A 13,543-nucleotide genomic window follows, 5' to 3' on the forward strand; every position below is an offset into this window, starting at 1 on the left:
CAGCGGTGTGCAGACAGTGGACTGTCTCTGACCTGACAGACGGGGATGTAATGTTGTGTGTGTGTGTGTTGTGTTACAGCGGTGTGCAGACAATGGACTGTCTCTGACCTGACAGACGGGGATGTAATGTTGTGTGTGTGTGTGTGTGTTGTGTTACAGCGGTGTGCAGACAGTGGACTGTCTCTGACCTGACAGACGGGGATGTAATATTGTGTGTGTGTGTGTGTGTGTTGTGTTACAGCGGTGTGCAGACAGTGGACTGTCTCTGACCTGACAGACGGGGATGTAATGTTGTGTGTGTGTGTGTGTGTGTGTTGTGTTACAGCGGTGTGCAGACAGTGGACTGTCTCTGACCTGACAGACGGGGATGTAATGTTGTGTGTGTGTGTGTGTGTGTGTTGTGTTACAGCGGTGTGCAGACAGTGGACTGTCTCTGACCTGACAGACGGGGATGTAATATTGTGTGTGTGTGTGTGTGTGTTGTGTTACAGCAGTGTGCAGACAGTGGACTGTCTCTGACCTGACAGACGGGGATGTAATGTTGTGTGTGTGTGTGTGTGTGTTGTGTTACAGCGGTGTGCAGACAGTGGACTGTCTCTGACCTGACAGACGGGGATGTAATGTTGTGTGTGTGTGTGTGTGTGTGTTGTGTTACAGCGGTGTGCAGACAGTGGACTGTCTCTGACCTGACAGACGGGGATGTAATGTTGTGTGTGTGTGTGTGTGTGTGTTGTGTTACAGCGGTGTGCAGACAGTGGACTGTCTCTGACCTGACAGACGGGGATGTAATATTGTGTGTGTGTGTGTGTGTGTTGTGTTACAGCAGTGTGCAGACAGTGGACTGTCTCTGACCTGACAGACGGGGATGTAATGTTGTGTGTGTGTGTGTGTGTGTTGTGTTACAGCGGTGTGCAGACAGTGGACTGTCTCTGACCTGACAGACGGGGATGTAATGTTGTGTGTGTGTGTGTGTTGTGTTACAGCGGTGTGCAGACAGTGGACTGTCTCTGACCTGACAGACGGGGATGTAATGTGTGTGTGTGTGTGTGTGTGTGTGTGTGTGTGTGTGTGTGTGTGTGTGTGTGTGTGTGTGTGTTGTGTTACAGCGGTGTGCAGACAGTGGACTGTCTCTGACCTGACAGACGGGGATGTAATGTTGTGTGTGTGTGTGTGTGTGTGTTGTGTTACAGCGGTGTGCAGACAGGGCTGTCACCAGATCCATGGATCCTGCACTGTGCCTGGAGAATGCAAGTGAGTCTGCTCCACCCTGCTGTCGAAAAATAACATTTGTTTTCAAAGACTTCCATGTATCTTACCATGTAGCCCCCCCCCTCCCCCCACCTCCTCCCCCTCCCCCTCCCCCTCCCCCCCCACCTCTGTGTTTGTAGGTGTCACTATGGCTATGAGGGTGCTCTGTGTGACCAGTGTATGACGTTCCCAGGCTGTGTCTATGGGAGCTGCGTTGAACCCTGGCAGTGTGTGTGTGACGTCAACTGGGGAGGCCTACTGTGTGACAAAGGTGAGGTTTGTGTTTGTGTCCGTGTAGTACTAACTTTGGAATAAAGAAGAGAAGACTATCGATCAGAAGACAGTCAGGTTTTGAGAGTGCCCGTGCATCCGTCTGTTTTTGACTGTGTGTGAGTGAATGAGTGACATTATTGAAACATTGTACAAACATGTTGCCCTCCTGTGCCCCAGTGTGGGAACCTCCGGGAGCCACATGAGGGGCCAGCAGCTGAGCATTGTGAGGTGAAAGGCGATAGCCTTGGGTAAAGTGAATGTGAGCTGGGCTGGGTTGGGTCCTGCTAAGCTAGGTGGGGTACTGAGCCTCTCCCTGTCCCTCCATTCAGGTCGTCTGTGAAGAGGCTCAGTCACAAAGAGAGCTGAACATGGCAGAGAGAGAGATCTTTAGAAAGTAGGGCTTTATTCTGGCTGCCTTCTTCCATGCACAGGGCCCACACCCGGGCCCCAGGCAGGCAGCTCTCCAGTACCACACCACACCGACAAGGGTTATATAAAACTTGATCAGTTTTATGTTATGTATCTAATGAGGACGCCTCAGTGTCAACTGCCGCAGAACGCTTTGTTGTGTGTGTGTGTTCGCACTAATGTAGCAGTGCCGCTCTGCGCTTCTGAGACCAGACGGATCAAGGACACGGGAAAAGATGAAGGGTGGAGATTAATCCTTTTCTTTTGTTCTCCCTCTTCCTCCCACGTTCCCTCTTGTCACTTTTTCAACTGCCCTCCACTCTACCTATTCTCACTCTTTCTTGCTGCCCCCCCCACTCCCTCCCCCCTTGCCGTCTCCCCCCGTCTCCCTTTACCTCTCAGATCTGAACTACTGCGGTACCCACCAGCCCTGTAAGAATGGGGGCACCTGTTCCAACACAGAGCCTAACGAGTACCAGTGTGAGTGCCGAGAGGACTTCCGCGGGCGCAACTGTAATATCGGTGAGTTAATTACTGCTGCAGTATTTCTGCATAGAATTCTGGGAATAATATCAGCACGAAGGAACTTCTAGCACATAGGCAGTTAGTGACCAGATTCATGACTGAATTTGCCTTGTTCTGAGTTTGACTTCTCTCTCTCTCTCCCTCTCCCTTCTCTCTCCCTCTCCCATCCCCCTCTCTCCCTCTCCCCTGCCGTTCCTCAGTGGAGCATGCGTGTTTCTCCTCCCCCTGTGTGAACGGGGCCACCTGTGCGGAGGAACCGTCAGGTTTCAGCTGTGTCTGTGCGGACAACTGGACCGGACACACCTGCGCAGACGGTAATTAGCACCAATCAGCACGGCTGAGATTACCCGTGATTGGAGCAGAGCCAGTGCCAAGATTCGAATCAGTGTCCAGGATGAGACTAATTTACTCAGAACACAAGCAACACAGTAATCAGATACAGATAGAAGTCATTACACCACTGGCACAAACACATTAACAACATGGAGTCGCCCATGCCCCCCCCCCACCCCACCCCTCCCCAGTTATTATGCGTGTCAGAGAAAGAGAGAGTGTTCTTACATAAATAGCCCACAAAAAGCAATTGGCGCAGTCACATGCACCCGTTACCCATTCTGTGAGACTCGTCCCAGTCCAGGTCTCTTCAAAACAGGTAGAGCTTGCTAAGCTGTGCAGGTTAACATGGGGTGTGTTTGGGGTATATGAGGGCCCGTGGGGGTGTATTTTCATCTTTGCCGAAGATTCTCGCCAAGCCAATTAGCTAACAGGCTTAAGCGTTTAAGTTAAGATGAGTGCTTGATCTTAAGTTAGAATACCAATCACCCCTGTCTACCTTCCCCCTTCTTCCCACAAGTTCACAGGGGCTCACACAGCTTGGAGAATGTTCCACTTCACCATTAGGGGGGGGCATTGAGGTCACAAGTGTTTAGGTAGATTACAGGGTCAGTCTGGTCCTGCCTCTGATTCTGAGGCCACAGTCAATAGATCTAGTGATCTCACGTGTGTGTGTGTGTTTGTTTGTTTGTTTGTTTGTTTGTTTGTTTGTTTGTTTGTGTGTGTGTGTGCGTATGTGTGTGTGCGCGTGTGCATGACGCAGACACAGCGTAAGATAATATGTAATATAATAAGAAAATATTTGCCATTGAGCAGATGCTTTTATCCTAAGTGACTTAGTCATGTGTAACAGCATAGCTTCCGTCTCTCTCCTCGCCCCTACCTGGGCTCGAACCAGGGATCCTCTGCTCACATCGACGACAGCCACCCTCGAAGCATCGTTACCCGTCGCTCCACAAAAGCCGCGGCCCTTGCAGAGCAAGGGGAACAACTACATCAAGGTCTCAGAGCGAGTGACGTCACCGATTGAACCGCTATTAGCGCGCACCGCCGCTAACTAGCTAGCCATCGGTTACACATGCATTCATAAATGTTACATCTGGATCAAAGAGGTATCTGTAGAAACATGCAGGGTTCCACTTTGTCTCTTTTTACCCCCATGTTTGTTTATGGTGTAGATCAGCAGACAGTCAGACAGGTACAGCAGATACACACACTGGAAATAATGACTGTGTCACAGGTGCTCTCCCTTCCTCAGTGAGGACAGAGGGGAACCATAGCCCCAGGTCACCAACTCACTCTTCCTCCCTCCCTCCCTCCCTCCCTCCCTCCCTCCCTCCCTCCCTCCCTCCCTGTCTGTATCACTGCTTATTTTGCTTTAACGTGTGTGGGAAAGTACGAGAGTCTGGCTGTGCTCGAAGAAATAAGTCAATTTAGTCTGTCTGTCTCTTTCACTGATTCGCTCTCTCTCTCTTTTTCAATGGACACCATGTTTACAAAAACATTCTCCCTCTCTACCTCCCTGTCTCCCTCTCTCTCTCGTTTTTTATTCCTCTCTCTCTCTCTCTCTCTCTCTCTCTCTCTCTCTCTCTCACTCTCTCTCTCTCAAGCAATTCCTCTCTCTCCCTCTCAACAAAAATTCTCAAGGCAATTACATTGTAGTAATGATGCCAATTAGAATGGTATTACTCATTGAGCGTTTGTTGACAACATGGCAAACAGCTGAACTATCTATCTACTGTTTGTCACTGGGTGGGAGCACGAAGTCACACACACAACACACACACACACACACTCTGGGGGACAGACTGGCGGTTCGGGTTCTAGGGCATGGATGTCGGAACCACAGCACAGATCAGTTCTTCGACGTGATTTATATATTGGACATTAATTAGAGGGTGCTTTGCTTGTCATTGAGTCTCCCCCTGGGCTGCGGTGGCTTTGAATGGGTTATTGTGCAGGGTTGGGGTAAGGGTCAGGATCATGGAAACTGGTATGACTGTAGGGGTTAGGTAAATGGAAAGGGTTATGAGAGAGGTGCTGACAGATGAGAAATGTACGCCACAGTGGCTCTGCATGGGGGGAAAAAATGATGACCGCATTACTGAACAAATATGCCATGTTTAGCCTATGGGTTCACCCTACCTACCTCCTTCACAGCTGGTTGTTTCTACCCGTTCCCTCTCTCTCTCTCGTTCTACCCGTTCCCTCTCTCTCTCTCTCTTTCGTTTTTTGTTTTATTCCCCCATTCTCTCCATATATTTCTCCCTTTTTCTCCGATTTTAATTACTCTCCAGAGAAGTGGAACGATGCGTGGCTGCTTCTCTCTCTCTCTCTCTCTCTCTCCCCCTCTCTCCCCCTATCTCTCTCTCTCTCCCCCTATCTCTCTCTCCCCCTATCTCTCGCTCCCCTATCTCTGGATGGGAAAGCGAGCTTAGGAGATCCGGTGAGGTGTGAACAACGTGCAGAAGAGGATTTTATTTATCAGTGTTTTCTCAGGAACCAGAGCAAGAGAATAGGGGAATGAAAACCCAGCCCACGAGCATCCGCATACCAACGCAACGGTTGGGAACACACGCACGCATCGCTAACGCACATACAACCGCACGCACATTTGCATAGTTACATTTATATCCGAGTCATTTTTCGCAGCTACTCTAATCTAGAACGACTCATTGTGCGGGCGAATAAGAAAGCTGAAACAACCAGATAAAACGAGCAATAATAGGTCAAACATTCCTAGCGGAAGAAGGGTAAGTAAGAATCACGTTGAACACACCAATTGGTTGGTGGATTAATTGGTCGGTTGTTAGGCAGATTCATATCTTCCATCTCTCCTCAGTGATGTTGAAGTGGAAGTCACTGGTTGTTTAATTGTTTGCTGTATAATCAACTTACGTTCTGGATTAATCGGTTCATTCATTCAGTTCTCTCTCTCCTTTTAGCGGTGCGGCAGTGTGACTCAAACCCGTGTGGGCGCGGGGCGACCTGCCAGGAGTCTCCAGAGGGGTTCCGGTGCCTCTGCCCCCCTGGCTGGACTGGCAGAACCTGCCAACTAGGTCAGTGAGATGGACGCTATGGAACACTAGTTGTCTACAAGAGCGACCGCTTCGGTGTAGATACGTAGTGTAGCCACACAAAGCACTTCAAGCTAGAGAATCCAGCCATCAGATCTAACTCAGTATGCGTACAATGTTACACTGTGTCCATTAGACCCAAGTACTCTCATATTGAGAAGAAATTCCCCAAAGCCCTGATGCATATTAGTTCTAATGACAGATGATACTTCAGTAGGGGTTGGGGCACGCACACACACACACACACACACACACACACACACACACACACAGACAGGCTTGGGGCTCATAAGGTCCGTGGAGACATATTTCAGGATGACAGTCTCCTTATATACCTCTGTGTTGTAGTGATATGTCACACTGACACCTGATAATTCCCTACAGTTCCACTTTATAGCGTGCAGCACATTGCTCACATTCACTCAACACACATACACACACACACACACACACACACACACACACACACACACACACACACACACACACACACACACACACACACACACACACACACACACACACACACACACACACATACACACACACACACACACACACACACACACACACACACACACACACACACACACACACACACACACACACCACAGCCCAGGCTTTAGCTCCGACCCACAGGACAGGTTCCCAAAAAATCCTGACCCTCAATCTGGGAAAAACAGAGTCAGTACACACACAGAGAATATACTTGACAGAGTTCCCTCTCTGTCTCTGAGTCCTTCCCAGTCTTCACTGTCTGAATCAGTGACAATCTCTCTGCTCTTTCTCACCCCTGGTGGTAAAATCCTTATGGGGCTGACAGCAGCAGGGTTTCTATTACCTGACTGTTTCCTGTCTCCTGATTGATGGTGTCACACCCTCATCCCCCCCGCTATCAGAGACCACCCTGAGGGGTCTCTCTCAGCTCCAACACTCTGGAGGATGGTGGAGGAGGTGACAGAGATACGAGTGCTTCTATAGCCACACTGGAAGTGGTTCAGCTCCCTGGGGTCTCATGTAGGAGATGAGACGTCCATACACACACACACGCAGAGACATACATGTAGAGACACACACACACACACACACACAGATACACACACACACACACATAGATACACACACACATAGATACACACACACACGCAGAGACATACATGTAGAGACACCACGTAGAGACACACACACACACACAGATACACACACACGCAGAGATATACATGTAGAGACACCACGTAGAGACACACACACACACACAGATACACACACACGCAGAGATATACATGTAGAGACACCACGTAGAGACACACACACACACATAGATACACAGATACACACACACGCAGAGATATACATGTAGAGACACCACGTAGAGACACACACACACACATAGATACACAGATACACACACACGCAGAGATATACATGTAGAGACACACACGTAGAGACACACACACAGATACACACACACGCAGAGACATACATGTAGAGACACCACGTAGAGACACACACACAGATACACACACACGCAGAGACATACATGTAGAGACACAGACGTAGAGACACAAACACAGATATACACACACACGTAGAGACACACACACAGATATACACACACACGTAGAGACACACACACACACAGACGTAGAGACACAAACACAGATATACACACACACATAGAGACACACACGTAGAGACACACACACACACACGTAGAGACACACACGTAGAGACACACACACATAGAGACACACACATAGAGACACACACACATAGAGACACACACATAGAGACACACACACATAGAGACACACACACATAGAGACACACACATACACACACACACATAGAGACACACACATAGAGACACACACATAGACACACACACTTACACACACACACATAGAGACACACACATAGAGACACACACATAGAGACACACACATAGAGACACACACACATAGAGACACACACATAGAGACACACACATAGAGACACACACATAGAGACACATACATAGAGACACACACACATAGACACACACATAGAGACACACACACATACACACACACACATAGAGACACACACATAGACACACACATAGAGACACACACACATACACACACATAGAGACACACACACATACACACACACACATAGAGACACACACACATAGACACACACATAGAGACACACACACATACACACACATAGAGACACACACACATACACACACACACATAGAGACACACACACATAGACACACACATAGAAACACACACACATAGACACTCACAAAGAGATACACACACATACACACACACACATAGAGACACACACAGAGACACACACAGAGACACACACATAGAGACACACACACATAGAGACACACACATAGAGACACACACACATAGAGACACACACATAGAGACACACACACATAGAGACACACACATAGAGACACACACACATAGAGACACACACACATAGAGACACACACACATAGAGACACACACACATAGAGACACACACACAGAGACACACACATAGAGACACACACATAGAGACACACACATAGAGACACACACATAGACACACACACTTACACACACACACACATAGAGACACACACATAGAGACACACACATAGAGACACACACATAGAGACACACACACATAGAGACACACACATAGAGACACACATAGACACACACAGAGACACACACACATAGAGACACACACATAGAGACACACACATAGAGACACACATAGACACACACACGTAGAAACAAACGTAGAGACACACACATAGAGACACACACACATAGACACACACACATAGAGACACACACGTAGAGACACACACACACACACGTAGAGACACAATCACACAGATACACGTGTAGACACACATACTCACGCGCACACACACACAGCCTTCGGCTTAACTGAACTGAATTGGGTTAACATTTTAGTTTCCACAGTCTTTGTCATTGTTGTCTAGTGTGTTTGTTATTTCTCTTTTTAAGAGGTTTATTGCTCTCTGTATGTCTGAGTTGTGCCAGGCTCCTACAAAAGCACTGCTGCTGTAAATTAGCGCCAGCTAAAAGATTGTCCTGAGACCCCACCAGTGATTTTTATTGATGTGTTCTCTCGCTCTACTTCCCATCTCTCTCCACAGACACCAACGAGTGTGACATGGGTGTGTGTGTCCATGCCCGCTCCTGCCGTAATCTGATTGGTGGATACCTGTGCGATTGCCTGCCAGGCTGGGCGGGGCCTAACTGTGACATCAGTGAGTATGAGGTCGAGGATGGAGCAAGATGGTCCTGTGTGTGCGTGTGCATGTGCGTGTGTGCGAGTGTGCGTGTGCGTGTACCGATCTGTATTTATCTCTGTTCTGTAGGGAACAGCAGCTGCCAGGGGTTGTGTCTAAACGGAGGTCGCTGTGAGGACTCTGTGTCAGGCTCACACTGCCTGTGTGTACCTGGTTTCTCTGGGAAGCACTGCCAGACTGGCCCCAGTCCCTGTGATAGCACCCCCTGTCAGCACGGAGGCCAGTGTGTGGACAAGGAGGGCAGGGCGGAGCTGTGTAGCTGTCCCATGGGCTACTCAGGGACCTACTGCGAGGTCAGACTCCATTCTCAGATTCATCATCTTCCTATTGGTTTTCTGAATCCTCCTCACATATTTTGATCTTGTTAATATTTTCCAGATGGTGGTGGATCTGTGCAATCCCAACCCATGCCAGCAGGGGGTGCCCTGTCAGAGTGCCGACGGGGGGTACACGTGTGCCTGCCCCGAGGGTTACTATGGTAATGAGTGCACGAGCCTTAAGGACCCTTGTCATGGCCAACACTGTCCAGGTGAGTCGTAGTGGGACTACGGAGATTATTTTTTTTCTTCTTCACATTATGTGTGTGTACAGGTGTGTTTGTTAACTAACTAACACGCCTCCCTCTCTCTCTCTCTCTCTCTCTCTCTCTCTCTCTCTCTCTCTCTGTCTCTCACTAGGTGCCATGTCAGACCCGGCTCGTGGAGGGGTCAATCGCTACATGGTGTTGGTGGGTGTGTCAGCGTTAGTAATGGCGTGTGGCTGCGCAGCCTGCGCCCTCCTCCTCTCCCGTCTCCACCGACGACGGAAAAAGACGCAGGGCGGGCCCCAGGAGGAGGGCATCAACAACCAGAGGGAGTTCGTCACCCTCGTCCGAAACCTGGACCGCCCCGCGCCCCTCCTGCCACCTCTCACCCCCAACACCACCGCCCACACCCCTGTCCCTGTACCGCGCTTCTGCGAAGAGATCGAGCTCACTCTGCCCCCCTCCCCGGCCCCCTCACACCCCTCCCCTGCACTCAAACCATCAAACCACGCCCCCAAACAGGACATCTCCAACCGTGAGAGGGAGAAGCTCAACCGCTTCCACTACTCAGACAAACAGGAACTGGAGGTGTGACCTTTGGACCTTTCAACTGTCTAGAGGCTTTTATTTTTTTGTGCCCGCTTCTCTCTGACCGGGCCCTGGCCCTGGACCCCGACGCCGTGCCATGTTGCACAGGTTCCTGTGGTGATGACCTCACCCTGACCCATCCCTTTGTGAGTTGACTCCTCATCTTTTGTAAGCTGATATTGTCATCTGCTAAATGGCATATATTATTGTTGTAGAATGCTGGGCCTACAAGGTAGCTAAGCAGATCTATTTTGGGGCCCGACCTTGCCAACATCAAGAAACAGCATGGCGGGGAACTTTTTACATCATACCCTTCCGAACTGCTGACCCCGGAGCTAATCTTATGAGGGTTGGCCTTTGAGTTAGAGTCTGGCCTGTGTCTGAGTGTCTCTGTGTTGTATGGGGACTCATGTAGACGGGAACAACTGTGAGGAGCCCTGTGAGCCATTCCCCAGGTTTTAATGTCCCTCTGTAGGCACCCCACTGCCCTGGCTGCCCTGGAAGGCCTGGATAGCCTGTCACCGACATCTGGAACTGGAACTCTACAGGAACTGCAGCCCTGCGCTGTTGCCTTGTGGGCTGGGCAGCAACCGACAGGGGATGGAGGGAAGGGCAAAGTGGTTTTAATTCCAATTAGTCCATTTCCACATTAATTATTGAAGGATAAACTGTGGTATAATTATTGTGTGTGTGTGTCCGTGTGTCTGCGTGTGTCTGTGTGAGGTGTGTGTTGGTCTCTGTGTGTCTCTGTGTGTTGGTCTCTGTGTGTCTCTGACACACGCAGACAGCGTGTGTCAGTCTGAGGTGTGTGTGCGTGTGATAAGCATTACAGAGCGTCATGCCTGTTGCCAGGAGAAAGAGAGAAAATGACTGAAGGAGCAAAAGAGAAAAAAAGAATCAATAAACGCAACCTTTAGATAAAAAAGAGGGAAAGGTTAGACAAGAGCGTAGAGCCTGACCCCAATCCATTTCAACCATGAGAGAACTGAGTTCAAACATTACACTGTTGCCTGTGCGGTCTCTGTAACACACTGCGGTTGTCAAAGATGTAAGATGTTTTTTATACCTGTGTGTAAAATAGCTCTGTTGTATATATGTTGTACATATTGATATTGTTTTTTTGTACTGTGGTTTGTCTCTGAATGTCGCTGTTTTACTTTGCTCTATTTGTCCTCTCTCTCCTTCCATTCGTCTGGGGCTGCCAGCAGATGTGGATTGTAATTAAAGTGCATTTACTTCCCAAATCCATGTTTGTGTCGCAGAGTTATTTGTATGTCTCAGATCCAACACAATGAATGGATAGCTTTCAACAATCCTGTCGCTGTAGATAAGTGAGTTCATCAAGGGAGGTAGAAAGGAAAGACATTTTCAAAGTGTTTGAATGGGTCATGCAGTTCTATGGCTAGTAGCGCCATTCTATTCCACCAGTACTGGGAGTCCAGAGAGGATATTCCATCATGAAGAGCATGGTTCTAAGCCACCATACCGTGTCACGAGTTCACACAACACACAAACACCTGACCGGCTTTGATTTAATTGCCTGTGAGGGACTTTGTTAGTGTGTAAGTCCCTGTATGTTTATGTTAGAGAGCAAGAGATACTGTAAGTGGGTCCACAATACAGTAAGAATTAATATGTGATTTATATGTGTGTATGTTGTGAGAAAGAGAAAGTGAGTGAGAGGTCAGAGCAGTTACTGAGCAGGCTTTTGACTATGACGAATGTGACCTTTGCCCTTCTCAGACAGGCTATAGGGTGGAAATGACCATGGGCTTCCCGTCCCCACCCTGGCCACAAGGAAATGTAGGAAATAGAGTTTCTACCAAACACGCACGCACGCACACACACACAAAATCACTGCATTGTAAAGACCTCTTCACACCTGCTGTGCAGCTCAGGATGACTCCATAACCCACCCATCATCAACCAAGCAAAGGTCAAAGTTCCTCATTGTACAAAGTTTCAAGTTCCTCGTTCCTCATCAATCATCCATTGATTTTGCTACCATACTAATGCAGGGTATATATCACACATTCCATTTATGGTGATGTATCCTATTGTGTGTACTGGTACTCGAGTGTGAGTTTGTCCACTTGGCGTCTCATTGGTGCCTGTATGTCCGCCCCAGCAGCTTTGAATCCATGAACTGGGGGTCAAGGTTAAAATCACAGAGGGTGGTTTTAATGTTTCTGCTAGTTCCTCTAGGTCTATTTTGAGGAGCCAGAGACCACTAGCTGTTGGAAACCAGCAGTTTCCATTCTGGCCTCCCAATATTCTTGTCAGAAATTCGCTTTTGGGGTGGTTGAAAGTAGTGATAAAATGATAACGTTTCCTACGGGTTTCCTTGTGGTTCTATTTCAATTCATGTTCTACTCTTTTTGGCCATTTTCTGGTGTTTTGTGGTGGGAAACGGTGAGGTTCGAGAATAATATGTCAACGCTGTAACTGATAGATGTTAGGCTTGAAATGTTTGAACAATTATTTCTTTTTTTGTGAAGCTTGCATTCAATTGCCACTCCCTGTTGCACACAACAAGCTTCCTGTCACAAGGGGATTTATGGTTGATTTAAGAACCCGGTTACTTTATTTGGCACTGAATAGGAACTTACTATAGTCTTTTTTGTACCTCTTGAAATGGGAAAATGTGTTTTTTATCAAGTTGAAAATGCGTTCTTCATGCAGAAGGTTAAAATTAGGTGAAATCAAACTTCATTTTTTTAAACAAGTTAGGCTACACTTCTCAAAAGGCACAGAATCGGTGGAACAACCCCCTTTTCAATATCAACATAACTCACAAGTGTGGGATAGGTATGATAAATATAAACCATTTGTCCCTCAAAGGTGGGATTTTTGGGAGATATTTCTGTTCTTCAATATGTGGCAACTCCAACTGAATATGAACACTACAGATCTCACTTTCTTCATATTACCATTCAAAGCAGCAGGGCAGGTAGAATCATATCAAAAGGGTACTCAATGAGTTTTGCTACAGCTTCATCATCTGGCAATGACTTCAGAGGAAAGAGAGAATGATTAGGTAAATGAACCACAAAGAAAGGACAGGTTATGTAGCGCCATCTGGTGGCCAATAAAGGTAGTCATTTTGTTAGCGGAAAAAAACTTTTGCTTTTATATTAGTTTGCAACACTAACTACTCATTTGTGGCTTAGTGCCAGTAAATGAATTGTTCATATAATTTTAACTTTATTAAATATTTGTTTAAATACAGAA

At 47.8% G+C, this 13,543-nt stretch overlaps 1 protein-coding gene across 1 annotated transcript in view; it reads left to right on the forward strand.

Annotated features, from left to right (window-relative positions):
• Positions 1-11,560, forward strand: part of LOC106612485 (protein jagged-1b) — a 52,967-nt gene extending 41,407 nt beyond the window's left edge. Inside the window, exons 5-13 of the mRNA XM_014213664.2 lie at positions 1,191-1,251; positions 1,389-1,519; positions 2,332-2,451; positions 2,655-2,768; positions 5,733-5,846; positions 9,046-9,159; positions 9,271-9,494; positions 9,580-9,730; positions 9,879-11,560. Of these exons, the coding sequence (XP_014069139.1) occupies positions 1,191-1,251; positions 1,389-1,519; positions 2,332-2,451; positions 2,655-2,768; positions 5,733-5,846; positions 9,046-9,159; positions 9,271-9,494; positions 9,580-9,730; positions 9,879-10,318 (1,469 nt within the window). The 3' untranslated portion in view covers positions 10,319-11,560. The remainder of the gene's footprint in view (positions 1-1,190; positions 1,252-1,388; positions 1,520-2,331; positions 2,452-2,654; positions 2,769-5,732; positions 5,847-9,045; positions 9,160-9,270; positions 9,495-9,579; positions 9,731-9,878) is intronic.
• The last annotated feature ends 1,983 nt before the right edge of the window (positions 11,561-13,543 follow it).

Source organism: Salmo salar, chromosome ssa09 (genome assembly GCF_905237065.1).
Source record: "Salmo salar chromosome ssa09, Ssal_v3.1, whole genome shotgun sequence".
NCBI classification, from domain to species: Eukaryota; Metazoa; Chordata; class Actinopteri; order Salmoniformes; family Salmonidae; genus Salmo; species Salmo salar.